General features: G+C 55.0%; 9 protein-coding genes across 9 annotated transcripts; 2 read left to right on the top strand and 7 right to left on the bottom strand.

Moving 5' to 3' along the window:
* Positions 1-227: 227 nt before the first annotated feature.
* On the bottom strand, positions 228-988 carry A1O7_05650 (GTP-binding protein ypt2; the record flags this gene model as incomplete). Its single annotated transcript, XM_007759658.1, has 3 exons — positions 228-562; positions 621-888; positions 959-988. The coding sequence occupies 3 exons, from the start codon at positions 986-988 to the stop codon at positions 228-230; spliced, it is 633 nt and encodes a 210-aa protein (XP_007757848.1).
* Positions 989-1602: 614 nt separating this feature from the next.
* A1O7_05649 (uncharacterized protein) lies at positions 1603-3623 on the bottom strand (the record flags this gene model as incomplete). Its single annotated transcript, XM_007759657.1, has 3 exons — positions 1603-1852; positions 1906-3552; positions 3607-3623. 3 exons carry the CDS (start codon positions 3621-3623, stop codon positions 1603-1605), a joined length of 1914 nt encoding a protein of 637 aa, XP_007757847.1.
* Positions 3624-4278: 655 nt separating this feature from the next.
* Positions 4279-7206, bottom strand: A1O7_05648 (uncharacterized protein; the record flags this gene model as incomplete). Its single annotated transcript, XM_007759656.1, has 1 exon — positions 4279-7206. The coding sequence occupies one exon, from the start codon at positions 7204-7206 to the stop codon at positions 4279-4281; it is 2928 nt and encodes a 975-aa protein (XP_007757846.1).
* Positions 7207-10161: 2955 nt separating this feature from the next.
* On the top strand, positions 10162-12582 carry A1O7_05647 (uncharacterized protein; the record flags this gene model as incomplete). Its single annotated transcript, XM_007759655.1, has 3 exons — positions 10162-10833; positions 10889-12421; positions 12490-12582. 3 exons carry the CDS (start codon positions 10162-10164, stop codon positions 12580-12582), a joined length of 2298 nt encoding a protein of 765 aa, XP_007757845.1.
* A 641-nt stretch (positions 12583-13223) lies between these two features.
* A1O7_05646 (uncharacterized protein) lies at positions 13224-14042 on the bottom strand (the record flags this gene model as incomplete). The annotated part of the gene is made up of 1 exon (XM_007759654.1): positions 13224-14042. One exon carries the CDS (start codon positions 14040-14042, stop codon positions 13224-13226), a length of 819 nt encoding a protein of 272 aa, XP_007757844.1.
* Positions 14043-14544: 502 nt separating this feature from the next.
* A1O7_05645 (uncharacterized protein) lies at positions 14545-16258 on the top strand (the record flags this gene model as incomplete). Its single annotated transcript, XM_007759653.1, has 3 exons — positions 14545-14659; positions 14719-14895; positions 14958-16258. The coding sequence occupies 3 exons, from the start codon at positions 14545-14547 to the stop codon at positions 16256-16258; spliced, it is 1593 nt and encodes a 530-aa protein (XP_007757843.1).
* A 112-nt stretch (positions 16259-16370) lies between these two features.
* Positions 16371-17630, bottom strand: A1O7_05644 (uncharacterized protein; the record flags this gene model as incomplete). Its single annotated transcript, XM_007759652.1, has 3 exons — positions 16371-16851; positions 16987-17237; positions 17505-17630. 3 exons carry the CDS (start codon positions 17628-17630, stop codon positions 16371-16373), a joined length of 858 nt encoding a protein of 285 aa, XP_007757842.1.
* Positions 17631-19806: 2176 nt separating this feature from the next.
* Positions 19807-20412, bottom strand: A1O7_05643 (uncharacterized protein; the record flags this gene model as incomplete). The annotated part of the gene is made up of 1 exon (XM_007759651.1): positions 19807-20412. One exon carries the CDS (start codon positions 20410-20412, stop codon positions 19807-19809), a length of 606 nt encoding a protein of 201 aa, XP_007757841.1.
* A 1188-nt stretch (positions 20413-21600) lies between these two features.
* On the bottom strand, positions 21601-23139 carry A1O7_05642 (uncharacterized protein; the record flags this gene model as incomplete). The annotated part of the gene is made up of 1 exon (XM_007759650.1): positions 21601-23139. The coding sequence occupies one exon, from the start codon at positions 23137-23139 to the stop codon at positions 21601-21603; it is 1539 nt and encodes a 512-aa protein (XP_007757840.1).
* Between the last annotated feature and the right edge of the window lie 1255 nt (positions 23140-24394).

The raw sequence follows: 24394 nt of genomic DNA, 5'->3' as shown, positions 1-24394 counted from the left end.
TCCCCACTGGTGATGAGGCACAGGTTCGCAGGAGTCAATCTCAGACAGTGCGGCCTGAATATTTGGTGTGTGAGTGCGGGCGCGGGTGCGGATGGAAGCTGATTGTGGGAATGGTCAAAACGGTGAAGAGTCGCGCCTGTCTGAGGGTCTTGATATCCATGCTGGCCGCAGAATGCGCTGGCACCCTCGCGCGCCTGCCTGTCGTCGCTCCTCTGCATAACGCACGCCTAACAACACTTGCCACCCCCGACGCCGTGGTTCGGCGTGACGCTGACGCCCGGCCCACCGGCCTGGCCGCCGACTCCAGCACCGCCGCTCTCCTTCGAACTATCAATCAACCGCTTCTTGATATTGCTCGCTAACGAATAAAAGGCCTTTTCGATGTTGATGTTCGATTTTGCCGAGACCTCGAGGAACGGAATGCCCAACTCGTCGGCGAGCGCTTGGCCCTGTTCCGTCGAGACGGCGCGCTTCTCCTCCCAGTCGCATTTGTTGCCGATGAGGATCTTGTTGACTCCTTCCGAGGCGTGTTGTTCGACGTTGGAGAACCATGTCCTTATGTCTGTGAGGAGTCAGAGAATTGTGCGCGCGGGATGGGATTGTCAGTGGAGGGGGCGTACTGTTAAAGCTCTTCTCGTCCGTCACGTCATACACCAGTAGAATCCCCATGGCGCCTCTGTAGTATGCGGTTGTGATGGTGCGGAAGCGTTCCTGGCCGGCCGTGTCCCATATCTGCAACTTGACTCTCTTCCCGTCCAGGTCGATCGTGCGGATCTTGAAGTCGATGCCGATGGTGGTGATGAAGCTGGGCGTGAAGCTGTCTTCGGAGAAGCGCAGCAGGCAGCAGGACTTGCCGACGCCCGAGTCGCCGATCAGGAGGAGTTTTATCTGTGAAGGAGAGTGTGGGTTAGACAAACATGATTCTGCATGCGGCGGTGTAAGGTGCAGCGCAACATACTAGAAAGTCGTAATTCCGTTGGCCTGCCATGGCGACAGTCTATGTGCCGGAAGAAGGGGGTGGGAGAGCGAGGGTCGTGATCACTCAGTGAGGACGGTTGTGGTTCCTGACGGTGGCGGGCTGCGTAGGAAGTCGAACGCTGAAAGTGAAGCGCCTAATGCTTCGTGGCAGGTGGTGAGATGGTGCGGCGTATGATGAACAGCAGGCAGTCAGCGGCAGCGACACCGTTGAAATTGGTGAACGGTATCGGTTTCTTGAGCTCAAGGCAGCAGTAGAGAATACACCGTAGATGAGGATGGTGAAGGTAGAGAGATGCGACAGATGATGTCGCTCGGATTCGGGATCTGGGTTCTGGATTTAGGGTCTGGATGTTGCACGTTGGATCAGACGTAGGCAATCTCAACGCCACAACGCCCGCAGTAAAGCCGAGAATGATGCCATTGTCGCGGTTGACACTGGCAACGGGGCCACGTGCTGCTTACTGTAGTTAAATAGGCTGCCGTTCCAGGTGCAGGAGCGAGTCGCCTAAGGCCTTCAACCACCGCATCTACCCATCCTGCACGAACACGATTTTCTCTCTGATGCATTCATCTTCCTCTATTATACATGAGGCTGGCATGACTGTCCGCCTGGTACGGGGAGCCTCATCTCAACCACTTGGCATACACCCACTCTATTCTTCTCAATGCCTGGACCTGCCGGTTCACCCCTTGCTTGACATCCAACAGATCATCCAGGTCCTCGAGGAAATCCCGCATAACGTTCCTCGGCAGGACTTGTGAAACACGTTGACGTAACAGGTGGACTTCGCACAGAAGTAACCCGTGATGCTCTTCGGAAATAATGCCCTCCTCGTTGTCAAGCTCTGTAGAGGTCAAGGTACGATCAATGTTTCTGTTCGACCACTGTCAGTAGGGGATCATGGGGGCGCAGGGAGGTCACCGAACCTTATGAGCCGAATTGCTTCCCCCTTCCGTTGTCCTTGTTGGAGACCACGTCGGCCGCCAAACGTGCTCGCGAACCATTGGAACAGGGCGTATGAGATCAACACACCAGGCGCAATGCCAACAAAGCCAAACAGTAGTTCTTGACTCTTGAGTATCGAATCAATCCCGCCAATGGCAACCTCGACATCCACTTTCGTCTTCTGCACCTGGATGAGCAATGTTCGGATCAGATCGCCCATAATGGCGTTTTTGATCGGACTTTGCATCTCTCGTTCGTATGCTTTCAGCACAGGCGTAAGATCCCCTTCTTTCACTTTCGCTCTGATCTCGGCGACCTGTGCCTCGGTGAAATTCTGGCCACCTTCAGGATGCTGCACAGCAAAGTCGACGACCATCCGTTCCAGACTCTCGCGGTCGGCACGCAGGCTATCCCGGCTCTGGATGGCAATCTCGCTCTGCTCCTCGTGGCGGATCGTGCCAATGAGCTTCTTGACGGGCTCAACCACCCAGTTCGTCCAGAAGTCGATGGTCGTCTGCCCCAGTTCCCGGAACCATTGGAGTATTTCTGCACGTCGGTTGACGAATATTCGAAGCAGCGTGCTTCCGGACAGTAAGAGCACCACACCAGGGATCCAATATCGGACGAGTCGTGAGGGTTTGCCATAGCTCGAGCTCAGCTTGTTCGCTTCTTGTTCCTGTTTGGGGAGCCGCTGGTCCAACACCTTGAGCAGCAGGTCGGCCACCTGGGCGGAAGAGGCTGATTGCGGGTCAATGGAAGTATAGTCCTCCTCGTCCTCCTGCGTGGCCCTCGTGGAAATATCGAGCAAATATGCCGTTCGCGCAATCGTCGTTTGCCAGTCATCGTCCTCGGGGTCTAGCTGCTGCACCAATGCACCCCGTTTGCGGTCCTCCGGAGGCCCCGCGAAGACCAGACACTCCCGAACCAGCCTACCAATGGTTGCCGCATTGGTCTTCCTGAGGTACCGAATATGGTCAAGGTTCCTCCTGACCTCGACACGGGCGATGGAGAAGGGCGATAAAATCTTCGTCTGGGCCTGCGCGAGTGATCGTTCCTGGACGCTGTTCTGGACAAGAGCGTAGAACTCTCGCCAGCTGTCTGTAACGGTCCTGGTCGCATCACGGGCGGACGTCTGAAGCACTTGACCTTGTCTAAATTTGTGGCGCGCGTCCGCGTAGACTTCTTTTGCCTGTTGCCAGAACTTCAGAGGAGAGGTCTGGATGGTGTAGAGGACAATATTCGCATAAGATGACAGCAGGTCGTCCCAGTACCATATTGACTCGCTGAGTGGAATTGTGCGGTCCAGAAGCGAACTCAGGATCAGGCCATAGACTTGGGCTGTCGCCTTGCCCGTCGCAACCCATTCTAGGTTGGCGATGGCAGGCGACGCGGTCTCGGCGCTGACCTGCTCTCCATCTCTTTTGGCAAGTTGACCTAGCAGAGTGCGCAGTCGGGTGCGGCGGATGAGGGGTCTGGAGCTGGAAGTCGTGGATAACGCTCGGACAACGGCCTTGAGTTGCGATGTCCGGGGATCCTCACTTGAGGCTGCAGCTGCGGTGGACACCACCCTTTCCTCGGCCTCTCTGAGTTGAAACTTGTCCAACGCAGCATCCACCCTGCGTAGGTCGCTATACGGCAAAGGAATTAGATGAGTCGACCTCACGGATCTTCGAACGACTTACTCGTCAATGAAGGACATGGTGTGGCTATGACGATCTCTGCAGGTACCCTGGTCGTAGAAAAGGAGCTAGGTTCAGTAAGCGAGAATAGGCATCATGTAGACATTACGCTGAGCAGCGGATGTATGCCCGGACTTGATCGAATGTGCACAAGTCGTCTCTCACGCTGCTCGTCCAGCTTGAGCAGTGCACAAGAAAACCTTCGGGAACCTGCTTGCCAGGTTCTCATGTTCTTGAAAGGTAAATTCATATGACGTCAGGTCAACATGCTGCCGTCTTGGTGCCTCGAATCGCAAGGCTCGCACACAGCCTTGCGACCTCTACTTCTGCCACTATGTTTTAGCGGCATTGCATGTTCAGGAGGACTGGTGCCGGGCAGTGGATTACAGGACAGCTGCAGTGACATTTCCTCCATGGGACCTATTCTACTTGGACTTTGTTGCAGGTAATTGTGTACCCAAGAGGCAGGAAATCAAGAAGCCTGGTATCCGAGAAGGAATATGTTCATCGAGCAATATCGTATCAGAAAAATCCCGGCCACAAGATTTACACGGGGTATCAAACTTTGGCTTGTCCTCTCGGCGGGTTCCCAATGAACCATCTCATAGCACAACGAGACCAGATTGATCCCCAGCATCACTATTGGGCATTTCTTCGTAATGAAGTCTCAGGCGGCTATTTGTCGGCGTCTGTCCCAGCGGATGCCCGCCTGTAGAAAGTGACGCGACTTAATCGTGTCCGAAACGCTTCTGCCGTACATTTAGCCGCGTCCGACTTGCGACCAAGGAGCGTCATCGCCTGGATGCATGCCTCCGCCTGGCTATACAGATTCTCGTAGCTGTTTGTCGTGTGTACCCACACGTGGTTCGTATCGGCCGAATTGTACCAGGCTGATAACCAGTCCATGAATATCTTACATGCGCTGCCCAATGCGCGAACGAGTATATCTGTCCATGGTTCTGTCAAAATAGCGCTGCTGTTCGTCGCAAAGTGAAATTCGGCATTATCGGGAACCGAAGGTATATGTTCAGAAAGTGAGGCCTGTGCGATCTTGGCGATTGCGACCGCGTTGCTTTGTCGCAGCTCCCTGAGAAGCTGGCAAGTCGCTCGCAGGTTCCGTTGTGGTTCCAGCGTCTTTCCCTCCTTGTCGACTTGCAAAATTGTCTCCGCAAGCAACAAGCAACCGTAATGCCAGTGCCCATCAAGGATGACGTACCATGATTTTACGTGCGGTGGCAGGATGTTGTGCTGGTCGTTACAGTCAATCATGAACCGTCCGTACAGCTTGTTCCAATGCGAGTAAACGTCCAGTGCCTCTTTGATGCATCTCTCGAGCTGATGTGGTGAGGACCTTCGATAAGCCAGCGTTTGGAGGGCGGCAACCTTGCGGAACATCAGCACTTTCACCGGAATGGCTTCTTGAAGCACCGCCGCGGCCTGGTCGAAGCTACACGGCCATCGGAGCTGCGGGCAACCGTCTGGCACGCATGTAAATTTCAAGAGATAATTGCCCCACAGGCTGCCAGAGTCATCCGGCTGATCTGTTTCCAAAGACCGGCAATGGTTCTCCTCGGCCTCCGCTTCCTCACCTGTAGAATCAACACTTTCCTGGATCATGGCACAGTCTTCATCTGAGATGACCAATGGCCGCTTGCTGATGGCTGACGACGTCGTGTCACACATGACACCAAGCCAAAACAGCAGATTAAATGTCTGATGATCCTTGACCGCAAGAGGTCCCATAGAGCCATGCCCATGCGCACCTTTGTTCTTCGATCGTAGCCGACGATAACGTTCGATCTTGCGCCTCCATGAGAATAGGTTCCGCACTGCCGTCTCGAGATAGATGGGTGGAGAGGCCAATGCCTCGGGTTCGCTTGCATAAAATGGGTTCCACTCTTGGTCTACGATGGTTTCCATGGCAGGATCGGCGCGGGGTTCAGTACTGTCGCACGTCGAAGGGTCCTCGAAACCGGTGCGACTATCCGCCGCATTGTCGGTCGGTGAGGTCTGCGTCTCCAGGGTCGTCTTAGGTTTCGCATCCATCGGCCGTTGTGTTAGCGCAAAGATCATGTATGCTAGGATGACTTTAAACGAGTCGATTTCAGCACTGGCTTGGATCGCGGTGCGAGCATCGTGCCAGAGTAGCTTCTGGATCTGTCTTTCATTGTTTGCCCATTCGGACTGTGAGAAGAAACCGTGCGACTGAACCTGGCAAGCCCTCATCTGAGACATGCCTTCCCTGCTTCTCCAGAATGCGTTGTGGGAGCTGTGGGACCACTGGCTCGCAAAAGCCATGATGGCTGCATTCAGGGCATTGGTGGCGGTCCGGTTCTCTACGACCGACAACTCTCGATCTCTCAAGCGAGCAAAGGCCGCGTCCAGACGAGAGACCCGCGACAAGATCCTGTTGTCGCCTAAACGGATTGCGGCTTCTTCTGCCATTGATGCCGGGTTAGTGTTGGGACTGAGGCCTTTGAGCTCGATCTCGTAAGGACAATTCCGCTCCGTCACCCAACATGACAGAGAGTTCTCGAAGCTGTCATGGTATATTTGTAGCAGTCCAGTTGCTATCATCTTCTTCATCGCGGTGTCGATGAAATGGACTTGACGATTCGAGAGCACTGTCGAGTTCTGCCGCCCAAAGTTTGGCGACACTGCAGCCATGTTCGGCTGTTTGCGTGGAAATAGATTTGCGGAGGCTTGATGTGCGACTAGAGTGTCATAATATTCTTTGGGTAGGCTTCGACTTTTGACCCGTTTCGAGCAGTAGGCGGGCGTGACACCGTCTTCGCCGCCAGGGTCGGAGCCGATAGAAGTCAAGCTGGACGAAGGCTCGATTTTCGAAATGGCATTTATGGACTCGATGGAATTCGATGCCGAAGAGGTAGATGTTGTGTCATGACGACCAAGATCGGGCGGACTCCATTGGATGTGGTTCGTGGTCTCAGCTGGTAAACGAGGTGGCAGGAAGGCGGCATCTGGGACAGACTGAATGGAAGTGGCCCTGCTGTCGACCGACACCGTTGCAACAGAAGGTGCGACTTGATGGGAATTAGAATCTATTGAGTGGCGCGCTTCGGGAGAGGTGGAGGGGTAGTGGATGGTCTGCTCCGGGCTTGCATATATCGGCGAAATATGGTACTTGGGTAATCCATTCTGGGGAGATTCAAATGAATGAGTTGCCGGCAACAGCTGCGGTAGCGTCGATGGATCTGAAATTAGATAGTCGCCCTGATATGATGAAGTCTGGTAGTTCGAGACTGTTGCTGGCTCGGCAACGAGGTTCGGCAGGCCTGTCGATTCCAGTTTCCTCTTGACGCCCTTTGGCAGGCCTTGCAAAGAGAGCTTGCTGAGCCAGAGAAAGGTGCATCGCTTGCTTGTTCGGGCACAGTTAGAGCACGCCTCGCACGTTGCAGCCGATGGTTCCGGTTGTTCTTCTTCGCGAAATGGGAAGTTGGCCACTCTCAACGTGCCAGCGTCGCATGCTCTTCTACTCTTTCGACACTGATCACATGCTTGATACTGTCGGCGTGAAGTCTTGGAGTACCCAGCGGCCGTGGCGTCGGCAAGAGCCGCGCGCTGAGGAAGAACGGCAGCCATGGTGGTGAAAATACAGAGTCTATCTTCGAGAGCGACGGCGAAGGGTGAAGTGGACGTGAGGTCGTCGCATCCTCAAGAAGCGGAGTTGCACAAATCGAGACCCAGGCCACACTGGGCCAACTCCACCAACAGCCTCTCCCACACCTACAGGATTCGCACTGTTGCGAGAAGGGGTGCGTTGTGCGACTCGGGGAAGGCCAAACGACGAATGGCATGGCACCATGCTCCCCAGACTGCCACGAACTCTGATTAGCGGGAAAAGATGGGTCCCACGATGGCTCCAGAACCGGCACTGTCTCTACGATGCAGCTGCTTTTGTGCAACGGCATTGCGGGTCGCAGGGGGGGAGGAGGTCGAGGAAGCCGGATGTATTTGGTGGTTGGGCTCTAAAGCATGAAAGCGGGGAGCCCATCGGCCTTTCTCGCGCCTCGAATGCAACCCCACCTTGGCGCACTGTGCTAAAAGAGTGGCCCCCATGGCCGCCCGGAGAAGCCCTGAAAGGTGGCTCGAGCAGCCCTAGCAGATGTAGAGGTTACCACGTACCACAGTAATGCGCCTTACACAGTAGTTAGGCGGCTAAGCCTCCCTAGGCTGCCTTTGGCGTGCCTAGAAGAGCACCGCATCTCACGAGGACACTGCCCACCAACCAATACGAGGTACGCGCAGCTCGTCTTCTGGCGTCTGCAACGGATCTACAAAGGATCTCCATCTCGGATGCTGACCCATCAAGACACCCTGGACACCTTCACGCTTCATCCCGGACGATGGAGAGGCCTGCACAGCGGACCTACCACCATTCCATCCCACCGAACAAAGAAATAATGACGTTGTAACATCTAACTTTCTGATAGCCTTTCGATGGTGCTGCTCGAGACCAGCTACTGACCGAAACTTCAGGGAGCTGCCGAGCTGTGGGGGAGGGTCTCGGCTGCTGTAGGCCTAAACCCGTAGTAGATGGGTGGCTTTAGGCGGCTTGTTCGGGCTCGTCAAGGCTAATCCTAGCCTGTGGACTGTCAGCTGGTGGACCGCCGTTTCCAGAAGGGGCGACGAATAGTACGAGTTACTGTGCGCACACGAGCGTGGAAAATTTTGCCAGCACCACCAGGGCAATTCACCTAAACAGTACCACTTGTACAGTATACTCCCTACGTAGTCCGGTTTCAGAAGGCTCCCTGCTCGCATAAATTCAATCTCGCACCCCTCAAGCGACACCATAAGGCACCACTGGTTGGCGCTAGGCTGTCAACAGGTCAATGCTTATGCTGCCAGATGCCACCCTGCAGCATTCACCGTGTTGGCAGCCATTCTATCATGGAACGGGTACCTTTTGTATGAGATCCAGGGGAACTTTACCCCAGAAAAGGGCGAAGAAGCACCTCGACTCGTCAGATGTGCCGTTTGTGCCTGTGGTACATTGTAGACTTCGCCTTTCGGCTGCGCCGTTGAGATTGGGACTGCTCTGCCAGCGTGATCTGCTCTTTGGCTTTCTCCAACACAAAATTTGTCCTGACTCTGGTTGATGTTAAGCGCCATGCGGCTTGCCCCATTTGATACGGAGTACTGTTCCTGGTTCTTCAACGGTCTGACTAATACTGAGTATAACCACCTAACATCCATCCAAATTTGACCGCAACCTTCCCTCCTCCTTGCCCACCAGATCACATCAGATGTGGACGGCCTAAAAGCTACACGACAGGGTGGTGTTGACAGGTCCGACGATATTCAGAATCCAAAGTCTGTTTTTGACCACAACTGTACAATTAGCGACGATCACAGTCCGATGAATAGCCTTGTCAGGCCGCGTTCCCCGTGCAAGACTTCACCTAGACTACCATGCATACATTATTGTCGGGAACGGTGCCTACATCGTAGCATATGGTTCATGTCCATCACCCTGCTCCTGTACTCAGTAGCCCTGTTTGCCAGCCTTGTTTAGATTTCTGGGCTTGAGGTACTTAATGGATATGAGTTGAATGTTTCGTCCCATTCGTTTTAGAGATGGGTACAGGTGGCGGTGCCAGCTCCTGATGTGTATCAAGCCTTCTGATTTCATCCCTGTCAAGCGACGGGCGGCCTAGCTTCATCCTTCTCCGAACCTGTTGGTGTTCTTGTAGATTTCACTCGACCCAGTCTCACGCGTCCATCATCGGACATTTGGGGAAGAGTAACGTTCAGCCACGTTGATCTGGTTGACAGAGATGCACCGTCGGTCTTGTCTGGGCTCTGCTGATTTTGCTTATGACCCAGAGAAGAAGCAAGTCGACCCTCCATTTGTCTTGTGTATGAGCGCATAATACCTAGTCAGCCCTAAGTCGCGACCTGGGGATTGTCTGCTGCTGGAGTGATGCAGCGAAGTCAATGCGGCCTTAATATGGTCCATAGTGGGTTTGATCTTCCTCCAAGTCACCTACCCTCTAGTCCACATCGAAGAGCGTGATGGTGGAGAAGAAACATCTGAGAGAGCATGCTGTGGCCGGATCGTCGGTTTTCGCCTTTGTGAAGATCATGCATTCCGCGTGTTATGCGCAAGTCAATAATACCTCCTCACCAGCTGGTTACATCCAGAAGACGCTTTCCGTACCCCATTGGGAACACGGCACACATGCCAATGTGGTTCGCATTGTTGTTGACGAACGATTCCGTGAGAATGGTACGAGGTACCTCGTACAAGGTACGCGGCTGATCCGTTGGGTGCCAGGGCTCGGAGCGGATGAATGCTTGTTCCGATGCCGCGCTCCTTTCAATTTAATCACTTTTCTATGCGCGTGCTTGATGGTCGAAAAGTAGCGATGATGTGACCGGGGCACGATCGCTTCTGCAAAAGACCGTCGTGCTTCTCTACTCATGCACTCGTCCTCTATGCTTGACTCTATGGCGAGGATTGGCAGCTGACCGTTACTCGACTAACACTGATCTTCCCTTTACCTCTTGAGAAACCCTCACGTCTCCCCCAGAATGTACAATCCACCTTATCAAGCGCCAGGACAATATGGCGCACCAGGAGACTATGGCGGCTTCCCCGGAGCGCCGCCAGGAATGGGACCACCTCCTGGTATGGCAGCTCCAGGCATGGGCGCTCCGCCCGGGATACAACAGCAAGAGGCTCATCAACCAGGAAGACCTGGCTTTCCACCCAGCTTCCAACCCCCGCCCAATATGCCGAACATCAACTTCTCCGCCCCAGTCATACGTTTAGGCACGTCTGGCCCACCGAAATCGGATGATCGCGGCGGACGCGAGGACCGCGAAAGAGGCGGGAGAAGGCCAGGACTGGGTGGGGGAGACCGGTCAGATTTTCGAGGGGAGAGAGACAGAATCACACAGATACAGCCGCAAACCAAGGAAGAAATCATCAAGACCATCTTCGTGGGCGGCATCACCGAGGGTGCTGGGGGCGATGAAGGAATCGAGAGAATCCTGAATGCCGCAGGAAGTCTGCGGAGATGGATCCGCGCTACGGATGCTGATGGCAAGCCTTGCAAGTTTGGTTTCGCAGAGTACGAAGACCCCGAAAGCCTCAGTACTGCCATAGAAGTACTAAGGGATGTTGAGGTTCCAGTCAAACGGCAGGCTCTAGACGAAGCAAAGTCAGAAGAGGAGCCTCAAGTCGAAATGTCGAAACTGCTGGTACGCCAAAAATGATATGCAGCAAGAACAGTGACATTTACTAACACGGCTACAGATCGTCGCAGACGACAATTCGTTGACCTATATCCAACAGTGGGAGGAATCGCAGGGAGGAAAGGATACCGATGCGGCGCAGATGCGGCTCGATCATGCTCGAGAGGCACTAGACGCGGTTCTAAATGCCCAGCGCAACCCTTCGGTGCCGGCACAGAAGGATGACTTGTCAAACATTGACCGCGAAGGCGATATTCACATGGCTGATGGGACCAAAGTCGGCGCTAATGGCGAGGTGGTTACCATTCCAATTGCGATCGACGACGAGTTATCCGACATACCAGCAGAAATGCGGGAGACCGTGGCAAAGGAAATTGCAGCATTTCGCGACCGTAGCAATCGCCGTGACCTGGAGCGGCTGAAGAGAGAAGAGGAGATGGAGCTGCAGGAGCGCAATCGCATGTTAAATGGCGAGCGCCACAATCGTTTGGCTTCACCACCGCCCTCAGCGCCTGCGGGGCCAGCCGGCACGAATGGAATACCATCTGGGCCTAGAGGAGCACCAGCCGGTCCCAAAGGCTTCGGGGTCCAAATTCCCCGAGATTATCAAAAGGGTGTAACATTCGTGAATGGAACAGCAGTCAGCGGCGCTTCTGCTTTTGAAGACGACGACACCGACGCGAGCGACGAAGAGCTTGAGCGGCGACGCAAGGAGAAGAAGGATGCGGAGCTGGAAAAGCAATTTCTGGATCAAGAACGGCGATGGCTAAACCGGGAAAGATCAAGAACAGCAGCTGTGGAGCGAGAGAAAACCCGCGACAAGGACGAAGCGTCGCGCAGCAATGAAGAAAAGGCGACGATGCGAAAGCGGCTGCACGATTGGAATGACGATCTCGAGGCAGCCCGCAAAGTCGAGGAATACTACGCCGACCGCAGTAATTGGATCCGCAATCGTGCGAGCTTCCGCCAACACGAAAACGCTAATGACGATGCCGATCGTGCGGCGGAGCAGCGCGAGCGAGCCCGTGAACTCCATCAACAGCAAAAGGCTGGTGCGATGGCCGATGACTTTTTCTCCAGGCAGGAGGCAGAGATGCTCAGTCGCCAGCAAGAACGCGAGGAGGATGATTCTCGAGAACAACGCCGCGAGCCTGCGCGCTTCAAATTATCCTTGGGAGCGGCTGCGGCACAGAAGGCTGCAGCACAGAATGCATCCCAGGCGACCAAGCGCACAGTTGCAGAAGTGGAAGGTTTGCTTGAGGACGAGGAAGAAGAGTCCATGTCTGGCGCTCGTAGGACATTGATACCCATCCAGTACGATGCTTCCACAAGCGCAGGGATGTCTGAAGAAGAACGTGCTCAGGCGGCTCGACAGCTCGCTGCGGATATCCCCAACGACAAAGCAGGACTGTGGGCTTGGGACGTCAAGTGGGAGTTTGTGGACGAGAGCGTCATCGAGGAACGATTGAAGCCATTCGTCGAGAAGAAGATCGTCGAATATCTCGGTGTCCAGGAGCAGATGCTCGTGGACGTGGTTGTCAACGCTCTGACCACGAGAGGAAAGCCGCAAGATCTCGTGGGACAGCTGGAAGGGGTAAGTACACATGTCCTTGCGCAGTGTATACATGAAGTGCGGAACATTGCTAACCGGTGATACAATAGGCTCTGGACGAAGAAGCCGAAGTGCTTGTTCGCAAGCTGTGGCGCATGCTCATTTTCTTCTCCGAATCTGAGAAGCGAGGACTGGCAGCTTGAGAACTAACAAGCAACAACGCCCGATTCTTCGGGGCGTTGATCAAAGGCTGGAGGTCATAGCTGCGTTGAATTTCACGAACCAGCTACTCTGGCCCCAGTGAGGGCGCTCCATGCAGAATCCGAACCTTGCAATACACACTGCCGTCGCCATCGGTTCAGTTCTGCCGCCAGAGGCCAGAGCCACTCCCAGAAGCCCTAGGTACCACGGCGCGCATGGGTGACCAGTTGAGCAGATCGAGTATCTTGTGTGATTTTGTACAAAAAGCACTGGTGGTGGGACCTTACCCAGCGGATGCACTCGATATTGCTGGTCGTCATGCTAATAAGTAGTGGTTGAGTTGAAGCGTTTCACGTTTCTGGCTGTCCTGCCTTGTATCTACCGGCTTTGCTGCAGCCATAAAGTCAACCAGCCTGCGATCTGGCGATGCTTGTGGCACATTCTGAGATTGTGAGGGCCGTTCTTGCGAATGCATTCATTCTGCTGACCATCATTTTCAAAGCTGGTACATGATCTCTGTCATGTCTCTTTCACCAGTGCGACCACGCCACGATGTACTGGACATGTGAGTTACCAGGACATATGCGGTGCATATAACCATTTGCAAGTTTGCCGTACAAAGACTCACCCCTACTGATTCCCTTCATCCCTGGAGCGCAAGCAAATCCCTGTTACCACCGTTCGCCGCTACACAACTCCCGTTGATCCAACGGGCTTCCTCACTAGCGAGGAATCCAACCACGAAAGCAATATCCTCCGGCAACCCCATGCGCTTCTCAGTCGTAAAATCGGCAACGATCTGTTGCTCCAAAGCCGGGCCAACCTGCTGGATAACGTTCTTCAACGCATCGGTCAGTGTTCCTCCGACGCTGACCGAGTTGAATGTGGCCCCGGTCTTGATTCCGTACGTCAGAGCGAGGGACCTCGTGATGCTGTCCACCGCTGCCTTGGAGGCGCCATAGATCATCATGGGATCGGTATTGGCTGTTTTGGACCGAATGCTGGATATATTGATGACTCGGCCGCCCCGTGCAGGCAGATGGGGCAGGGCAGCCTGGACGATACTGATGAGGCCAAAGACAGAGCCCTGTATGGCTTTCGAGAACGCGTCGAGCGTGATGCCTTCAAAGGGCTGCATCAGGGCGAAGTCGACAACAATCGCATTGTTCACGACGATATCCAGCGTCTTGGTCTCCAGGCCGGCGAGCACCTTCGGGATCACGTTGGGGCCGATTTCAGCGTCCAGGAGGTCCGCGTGCACTGCCACGGTCTTTCGCACGCCTAGCTCGCGACAGGTGGCAAGCACTTCTTCGGCGGCTTCGGGACTGTTGGCGTATGTCACCGCGATGCCTGTGATGCCCTTTTTCGCAAACTGGAAGGCGATGGCGGCGCCGATGCCTCGACTACCGCCGGTGATGAGGGCTGTTTTGCCCGCAAGAGAGGATGGATTTGAAGAAGTCATTTTCGACCGTGTTTGATCGTGGAGAGTGCGTGGACTCTGCTTCTGGACTTTTGTGCTGGACTCTGCTTTGTGGCTTCTGCTCTCTGGACTCTATTCCTCGAGGGTGTCGTCAATATATACTCCGTACCACCTCCCTACCGTGAGGCTGGTGTGCTCCATTTCTCGGCCGGCAACACTATTCCTAAAGACGGTGCTTTGAAATCAACCAGCAAGTTTGTCCGTCCCGTCCGTGGAACATGGCCTTGTATCGAGTCGCCGTGAAGGCGTCAGCCTTTGGGTTCGAAAGCCCCCGCCGAGACTATGCAAGGCTGTGAACTGATGCCGCCGGCTGACACCCCTGTCAGGTCGCTCCCACCTCCAATTGGCTGCGTCGGTTCAGGCCAGGGGGCCTAACCCATTCAGATAGACTATTAGGCACGGCTCATTGTCTTCTCGCTCTTGTCACCATGCCTCCCACCTTTACCATACACATGTACACCGACAACTAACATCTCTCGGCGGCATGGAGGGACCCACGCTATGGTCCAAATTCGAGAACAGGGAAGAAGACTGGACAGGACTGTCGGACCCGAAGAAACGAAAACAGCTCCAAAACCGCATTAATCAGCGAGCACGCCGTACGTCGAGCTGCTAAGGCACTGACCCATTTTCGCTTCACGTATTGACCCGGCCTAAGGAACACGGAAGCTTCACGCACAATTGGCATCAATTCTGCCCAGCCACGGCGCATATGCGGACAAAGTCGCTCCTTCGAAGCGAGCAGCCGGGCCCAGTGTCTGGAGAGCCAGTCCGACTTATCCGCTCTACCAGGGCGGCTCCCTCAGTGCTCTCGAATGGGACATTTTATTCTTCGGTATGATCTGGAGCCGTACCTCCTACAACCCGTCCACGCTGACACCACGCATTCGACCGCAGCTAGAGACAAATTATGGCCCAAACCATACAACTCGTCGCACTGGGCCCTCTCAAACCGCTCGGCCGCCTCTCGGGCCCTCAGCGACCTTTGGTCCAGACGCATGCTCGAGGTCCCCATGCTGCGCCACTCCGTCATCCTTGCCACGTGCCTGGACCTCGAATATCTGACGGGTCGGGATTACACAACTATCCGACTCCGACACGCCAACGCCGTGATCAAACAAGTGCTGCTCGGCATCAACATCAACGCGTCTTCCACTGACGCATTGCCCCAACAATTGGGGAGCCAGGTCGGCTCCTGCGACGAACTCTTCTTCGCAGTCATGTCTCTGGCCAAGCAGAGTCAGAGCACCAGCATCACTCCCCTCCCAGGCACGTTCGGCCTCTTTGACCCGCCCTTCCCTCTTGGCCTGCAATTCCTCAACCTCTGGGGCCAACATCAAAGCGACCACATGCACTGCCGGGCCATGCAGCAGATGGTGCGGTCACGGGGTGGCCTGGCCGACGCGGGGATCGAGACCCCAGGCTTCGCCGAGGCGCTGTACCAGTTTGACATTCTGGAAAGTGCAAAGACCCTGAGTCGGCCGTGGATGGACATCCCGTCGAGTCGCTGGCGTCTGGTGAGCAAGGAAGTCGCTGCGTCGAGGGGGAGCATTGAGAAAGACGTACGCGACAAGTTCGTCCAAGCACTCCCGCGGGCCTCACTTTCTCCCTACGCGTCCCTCTTGGACATCCTCTCCAACATACGTGTCTTTTGCACCTGCGTGCAAACAATGCAGGGTCAGATGGAGCCGGGACCGGGATCAACAGCGCAGGACCCCTGCACATTACTGTTACGAGACCTATCGGCCCTTCGAGATAGGATTGAGCATCGCTTGTTGGCTTACACGTTTGTCGGCCACTCGCTCGGAGAACAACTCTGCTGGACGACGGCTTTGATTTTCACGCATTGTGTCATCTACCCGTTGCCCAACCGAGAGCCCGTGGAGATTCTGCTGGGTCGGCTCATGGCGTCGCTGCATATCTTGGATGTGGATCACCCAGATGTAGGGCGTCCGTTTCTGATTTGGGTTTGCATGATCGGCGCCATGGCCTGTCCAGCAGCGGCGGACCGGACGAGGACACGATTCTTCTCGGAGAGATTAAATGCATATGCGGCCGCTGAGGGCGGCATCTCTTCATGGTCCCAGCTGAGACGTCTCCTCAAGGGTTTCCTGTGGCTTGATCGAGCTTGTGAAGATGGTGGACTTGCCGTCTGGAGTGGTCTGTCGAGTCCCGTGACAGAGTTGGAGGGCCAGTGAGCCTCAGTGGTCATTGTACGGGAGTTATATGTGGAAGATCTCTGCCCCCAGCGAAGGGCTATTTCTCTACCAGGCCTACCCTCGACCCAGAGGCATTTTACTCGCAACCTCCCTACTCGTCGCCGCCCCAGCCTCCGAGCTCTCTCACCACATCTCCGACATTCGGCCACCCCTGCTGTCCATCACTCGCGTCCAACCCACTCCGCCTCACCATTTCCTGCCCGCAGAACTCCACGACGGTCGCCACCGCGACCTTGACTCCCCTGACCACGTCCTTGATCCGTCTCATCTTGTCGTTCTCATCATCATGCCCTCTCGCCCCGAGCAGTCTGCCTAATCCGCGTACGTGCCAGAGCGCCGGTCCCCTGAGTCCCTGACAGATGATGCTCGTGAAGGCCACCAGCTCGGTCTCCAGCGGGGTCAGGTGCGTGAAATCAGCGAGGTACAGGCCGTACACTATCGTGAGCTCGTGGAGGCCGATTTGTGGACGATGTGGCCCGAAGGACCTGAAGATGTTTTGCCACAGGTTGCCGTACACGGAGGTTATCGTCTCGATGCCCCGGGCGTGCAGGGCGGGAAACGTCGTGTTGGACCTGGTTCAGGCGGGTCAGAGCGGAAGGGACGGGGTGCGAAGCCGGAAATGAAAGACGTCGTTGACGTGACCCGACACGACACGATAAAGTATCGTGTCCGTGGGGACAAACCGTTGATCTGCTTAAAGGACCTACCATTGTTCGAGGTCCAGCTCGCCCCTTTCTTCCACCCCCTTGCCGTCCGTCTGCACGTTCGCAAGAGGGATCAGTGCGCTGAGCACTCGAGGCGCGCCGATCAATGTGATCTGCTTGAGGAGTAGGTCGCAGAATCGGTCGGAGAGGCGGGATTGTGTCTCTGAGGCCGCAAATGAGGCGTCGTGAGTCGTGAGGTAGCTCCAGAACTCGGCTAAGAGGCGTGGTCGGTTGGAGACGGTGACGACCGTTGCCTAGGATGACGTGAGAAATGTTAAATGGGTTTGTTTCGTTGATATATGGCGGCCGAAAGAGTGGCCGGCGAGGCTGGCCTGACGAGGCTACTGATCCCGATACCGTTCTCCCGCGTACTCCATCCCGCACATGCCTATCATGCATGCATGCCGTGACTAGATCGTGCACTCTTCCCCTCGGACACTCCAGACGTACGCCACTCGATGGTGACAGCACAAAATGGTTACACGTGGGGGAAACGCCGAGTGCTGGTCTGGGGGACTCACAATGATCAAGTACCAACTTTCATCGCCCATCTCCTGTAACAACTGTGCCTTCACGTCGCGGCTTAGTTCATCCCACCGTTCTTCCGACGGCGGTGTTTGCGTCGAGTCTGTCGTTTGGGCTGCCATGTCCGGTCCGTATGTTCCCATTTGCTCACTGGACTGGAAGATACAAAAGAACCGCGACGCTCCTGTCACGAGAGAGGTATTGGCGAGGTTTAAAAGATCCGACCCGCGGGCGTTCCGGTCTTCAACCCTCAGCCGCCGCTGGTCTGTCCAGGACGTTCCCCGCTCGCAGCAGCTCCGCGCCTGTCACTCATATACGTAAGAGTCGAGTCCGTGCGGCGCAGAGTTTTCCGAATCATGAAAGTCCCTGATCAGATACAGTACGGACGGTCAGCGTAAGCGCCGACACCGGGCCGAGTCTAGAGGATACGTCGTTGCTGCTGTTCTCTGTTCTCAGACGGGCCGTGGGCCAGCAGATGATGTACGTACCCTCGCCGTGCAGTGGGGCGGTCTTAGGACTGGGTAGGGGTTATTGCTTTGAGAATTGGAACAGCAGTCGTGCTGACTGACCAAGTAATTATGGAGTATTTGACTGGCCTGGCTCTCGACCTCGTGGGGAACGTCGCCAAAGCAGTACGAGGTACTCCGCCCTGGGGCGTCGTGATCAAGCCAATGGCCAGTGCAGCTAGTTAGAGGTCCGAGTTCTTCCACATGCTAATCATTCTAACGTACGTCTGTCTATGTCCGCCCTTGCGGCCGCCGATCTTTGATAACTACTCCAGACGGAGCACTGGTGCAGAGTATGGCCTAGACAGCAGCACCGCGGAAAGGTCTAACTACATAACCTTCTTCTAGTATGCGCCTTCCATGACCACCAGGGAATGTGTTGAGGTTACGGCGTGCTGGGGCTAACAGAATGGAGATAATTACATGACATTATCGTGCAAGGTACAGTAGCAACACCTGCATTCCAGCCCTAGCCTCGTGTCAATAGGACTCGTTGTGCGGCCCCTGTCATTCTCGACGTGGATGCCGTCGCTCTGACATTGTCACTACCGGAAAGCCATCAATAGCAATACCCGGCCCGATCGTGGCCCGAGACAAGGCGACGACATCAAGCTAATAACGGACAGCAAGCATGAAGGCCAAAAGAGATGAGTTGTGGCATGATAGTGACAAAGGTATGTCCAGCCTCTGAGCTCGAGCGGACGTCAGAGCAACCTGCGCTTTCCGCTGGGGGACGACAGCGGCGAATATTATGGAAAGGCGGACGTATCAGATATCGGCTGACAGCAAGGCTACCTCTTTGGACCCGCCGGACAACGATGGGGTGGCGGCAACCGCAACCAAGGCAAGAGGAGCACCCTTGACGACGAGGTCCGGGGTGATTGAGCCAAGCGAGAGCATGCCTCTGTTAGAGACCTTCTTGAAAAGCACTAGGATGGTGGCAGCCGCAGCAACGGCAATTGAGTACTAACAGCCTCGCTGAATGGGTCAGATTGGGTCCTTCGAGGGCGAGGGGTGGGAACCACATGATAGGAAGAACAGAGATTTTCCATCGAAGCTCGCGTGCAGACGCAGTTATAGACATCTCGACAGGTGAGATAGACTAGCTTAGATGTCAGGTTTCCATCCAGCCAGGCTTGCATCATTTCCTCCTGACATGTATGGAAAGTCGTTGTCGACATCGGTCTGGTAACGTGCAAGACTTCCATAGTCCAGGGATCCAAGCCGTGTCGGATACATAGGCTGATATCCGGCTCCGGGACTTTGCACAAGCTCGATGACAAGGACCTTGTTTTGAACTCTTGAAGGTCCGCAGCAAATCCAAGAACCTGCAGTGGCGTGCTGAACAACTTGTCGATTGCGACTGCAGTGTCGGTTGCAACTGCGGCGTGACCGCGACAACTCTCCATCTCTGTTTGCCATTCTGTATTGTTGGCAGATGGGGCTGGAGCCGGTGCTCATCCAAGGACCCGTCCAAAAGACGGGGTAGAAAGTACCAAAGTTCAGGACAGAAGTCGGAGGCGAATGAGCTGAGCCGCCATTCGGAATGGAACCCGATGTGTCATCGTGGAAGGAATACTGCTGCTTGCATCGATCTGAAGTTGTGCAAGGAACAATACCCTTGTTGACGAACCAGCAACAGGGACGCCCAAGGCTCGATCGCTAGGTCGCCCTGCTACTTTGTCGTTCATCGACTCAGTGAAGATGGTCGCGTGGCCGGTGGCTGGCCGCGCCCTGTATATTGAGGCCTTCCCCAATCTCCTCGCCCATATTTGTTCCTATCCATTGGCCATCACGATCCGAATATCTTGCTCAAGAACCCTCCAGCACCCCCTTGACCAGGGAACGGATCGCCCTTCTTCATCTGCTCGTCGAGCCACCTCGCCATAGCCCCTTCATTGCTTAACATCCTCGTGTCGACCATCCGGTCCGTGACTCTTTCCGCTCTTCTGCCACCAAATCCGATCAGCGTCGGCATGCTGGTGACTCCGTATTCCACCCCAAGGTCGAGCATCTTGCCATTACTCATGTCGGGCGAGTCGAGCTCGAGCTCTGCAAACGCGAGGTGCGCGTACTTGTCCTCCGGGGAGGGAGGGCGCGTCTCGACGAGCGAGGTGAGTAAGGGGGTTATCGTGCGGCACGGGGTGCATGTTGACGTGGTAAAGAGTGTCAAAAGTAGCGTGTTGTTGGCGGATATGAGGCGGAGGGCATCATGGAATTGAGGCGGGGTGCGGAACGGGGAGAAGATGCGATTCTTTTGCGAGAGAGAGGGAGACGTGCTGAACGGCTGTATGAATGGTGTTTGGCGCGATGGATAGCTTGATCGAGCAGTAGCTTGAACGTCTCGGCCGACACACGCAATCACGAAATGGGTTGATGGAGGCCGGGGTAGTTTCATGTTGCCGCTTCCACAGAAGAAGTTCGAGTCAGTTGCACGATAAGCTATACCAGCAGCTGCGCTCTTCCAATACGAGTCTTCAAGCTTGGATGGAGAAGCAGGTGAGAACCAGGTGAGCACTGAGTGAGAACGGAGTCCAAGTTCAAATGACATCATAGCATAAATACCCTGGGGATCCTGTGCCATTGGTTGCAGTCGATACCGTCTCAACAAGTTTCAGCCTCGTGAACGTAGCCTTCCGAGTTCAGCCTCGTGAGCCGAGCCGCTTGGACAACAAGATGAACGTCTAGCAATGACACTTGTCTACTCTGGCTCGAGTTGCAGAATGGGCCAGCGCAGACAAAGGGGTAAAGTTCCGGTACATCCTCTACTTTCGCATGGGACCACACTGTCACCAACCAGGTCTCTACCTACACCTCATCCTAAAGTCTTTCCCGCCCTCCGAGCGGGACCACTGCTGCCAAATCAAAAATGGGTATCATGACCCTCAGGCCGATCAAAATCGCACATCCCGTCAACATCAACGCCTTGGAAATGCCACCCACAAGTTCAACCATGCGCTTGCCGTCGCTCATGAGGATAATGCGTCTAATCATCGGCTCGTGGAAGAAAGGTATGCACAAGAATAGGGCAATCGCCAATATGCTCGTAAAACCGGCTAGTCATAAGACAATGCAGGAAGAAGATTGGTGCCTGCACAGGTTGGTAAAAGTCAGTTTCATTCTCCTTGACAGTGCAGACCCGTCGCCTCATCTGGTCGCTGGTAGCCGATGTCATTGGTGCATAGGCATCGCCTCCTCATACTGCCCGCTCCTGCACCTGCTTGGTTTATGATGTAGCACGGTCGCCAAAAGTTGACGTCTCATAAGCTTCGCATACGAGGTCTCAGTCTCACGAGATTGAACCATGGGCAGGTTCGGCCTCTGATGTTTCACTCTCATGCACATCGACTTCGCGGACTGCAGCAGAGAGTGCCTCTCCTGATCCAGCTGAAACCGCTGAAGCTTGCTGCATGTTGACTTGGTTCTCGGTGACGGGATTTTGTGGAGCTGGCGCAGGTGTGGTCCGTCCGTGGCGGACCTGCTCTTCTCGAGATTTCTTCGCCAGCTCCGCTTCGTACTCACTTCAAGCACAAACCATGTCAGGCGAGGCGGGGCCCACTTGAGGAAAGGAGGAAGAAACAGTGGCTTACCATCGTGCTTGCTCGAGTTGGTGGATCCACTCGGCGGTAACCTTGAGCCGTTCTCTCACGCTCGTGGCTGGCAATAGCGTGTACTTTTCGGTCTCGGCGATTGGGAGGACACTCGCGAGCCAATACGGGAAAGTAGCCGCATCCTCTGGTGGTTGGCCGTAGGCGGCAAGCACACGTTGATGCAGCCAGCGCGCCGACCTCCCTTGCGCCTGTCGAATGAAATCGAGCCCGTATGCCAGAAGTTGTTGGGTGGGTAATCGCTGGATTCGACCAAGTTCATCGTCCTCCAGCGGCGTAGCTACACTGGTCTCCTGCGCTTCAATTGCTTCTTCCTCATGGATGCTAATATCATCCACACGCTGTACCCGCCCAGTGAGATACCCATCGACCACCGCTGTTTCCACAACTCGAAATTTGTATAACCCCCTTGTTTCCAGGAGGCTTCGACCGTCAGGCAAGATTTCCACACGGTCGATGAACAAGACTGTCCCATACTCCTGCCAATGCGGGCCACCTGGTTGATATTCGCGCTGAGATTTGTATGATAACATGCCAAACTTGCGCGTGCCATTCTCCAGCACGCGTCTAATCATTAACCTGTATCTTGGCTCAAAAATGTGCAAGAACGTAGGCATCCGAGGATATGCCAACGTGCAGGGGAAAAGCGGTAAATTCGTCTCCTCATCAATCATGTCTTCTTGTGCCGCAAGGTCTTTTCGTACTGTCAATAAATCGGGAAATAGATTCTGGATGAGGTCTGTCACCCTCCCGTTGCTGGACTCTGTCTCCTGTGTGTGCGCCAGTGGCAGCACACGACGGCACATCGGACAGTGATTCGAGTGGTCCATCGCCCGCGAAAGGCACCTTCGACAGAATGTGTGCCCACATGAGGTCGTCGATGGATCCAGCATGACCTGATAACAGACCTGACATTCGAGTTCCGGCCGTATGGCCGCTTTCAGATTCTCCAGGACATTCACATCGACGGCTTGGATGGCGTCCGAGACTCCTCTTTCGATAGGCGTATATGCTACGCTGGAGTGGAAGTCCAACTCGCCCATATCTGCCATGGCAAAGGTCGACGCGATACGTCCTCCGTGCAGTACACGTGACCGCGGCATGACTTCGACCGTATTTTCCACCATTCGTGGCCAATTCAACTTCTCTTCCAGCAGGAGCGAGAGTTCCGGGGTCTTTGACTTGCAGCTGGAGATGAAAGTCTTCACAATATCCCCTATCTTATTGAGTGTCACATCCGTCGCGCAGTCCCCGACCGAATGCTCCGACCCACAGGGCTCAAAAGGACATAAGAAGGCCTCTGATCGTCCCTCGACCACGGGGTACGTGATGTTCTCTCGCTTGTAGAGCGGCGGAAGGCAAGGGCGACATAGTGTATTCCCACACGGCAAGGTCATAGGCTCACGGAGCGGATATGAACAGTGCTCACACTGGAACAACTTGACGACATCTCGGGCCTGCTGATGGGCATCGAGTCCCTGCTGGGTCGTCGTCGCCGACCGTGTTCCATCACTCATCTGCGCAACTGCTGAAGGCTTGTTGCGGGGTGGCTCAAGATGGTCCCCTTCTATGTACCAGGAACAGTCAAAGCCGACGCCAAGTCGAGTCCATATGTATAGCCCCACTGCCCTCCGGCCTCCTATGTTCTAATCTTTACAAAATGCCCTTTGTGTCCGAGACTGGTGTTGGTGGAAGATTTCGACCTGCTCCAGTAACCGATATGTGGGATGCTTGTTGCGATATTGTGCCGCATTCAGCACGTTTGACGGGTGTTCGAGGCGAAGACGGTCAGACATGCGCGAAGTCAGCACAGTCGAATATATCGTGAGAACAAAAACCGTAGAAAATCCACCAGCGAAGGCGGATTTGAGGAACGATGGCAGTGAAATGTAAGGGTAAATCAGGCAAGGTGCATGAACACGGCCGCCAAATCGAGAGATCAACGACGTCGTAGACTTCAACAGACTTCAGTAAGTGGTAAGGAAGCTTGCGGTAAATGCACGCCCATTCGAAGACCCAAGTAATGATCCGCATATGTGCCTGGAACCGAGGCCAGCAGAACCAGCGCGGCGGCGACTGTGGTGCCCGGCTGGTGGAAAGATAAAACCGTGGGCATGGCTAATTGCGTGACGAGCAGGACGAGTCATGGGCCGAACAGAAAGATCCATCAGCGTCCTCGCGAGGAAAGAGGATTGATTGGCCATGGTGGACGGCTGCAAACTGTGAGACGTTGTTCGCCACAGCAAAGCGAGATGCGGGCGCAATATCGAGGGGATGTCGGGATCTGGACTTGACGAAGGGATCGAAAATAACGGGCACGAGTGTACTACAGCACGAAAAAAGGAGTCGGTTGCAGCATGCGGACCCTGACGAGCAGCTGAACAGACCCGCAGTGACCCTCCTCGCCTCCATGCTCCAGCAGGGAAATGCTTGGCGACGCACATTGCAGCATCGAGTCGATGCCATCATCGATCCCTCGTACGAGGTAATTAGCGTGGCACATGTGCACATGATAACCCACCCAGCGAGACGGAGCACGAGTACCACAAGTACCACAGTACTGGGTCCTAACTCGCATTCTTCCCGGAGCAGCCGACCTACGAAGTCCTTTGTACAGTATTGCAGGTGGTGGGTTGTTGAATGCTCCACGCGCTTCCCACGCCGGCATTCTCCACTTGAACGACACGAGTACTTGGTACGAGAAGGTTTGCAGCCGCAGCCACTGCAACGACTGCAACCTGCTACCGATAACAGACGAGCAACCAGACGGTC

Source organism: Cladophialophora yegresii (genome assembly GCF_000585515.1).
Source record: "Cladophialophora yegresii CBS 114405 chromosome Unknown aczIN-supercont1.4, whole genome shotgun sequence".
NCBI lineage: Eukaryota > Fungi > Ascomycota > Eurotiomycetes > Chaetothyriales > Herpotrichiellaceae > Cladophialophora > Cladophialophora yegresii.
This window is presented reverse-complemented; position numbering and strand designations above follow the sequence as displayed.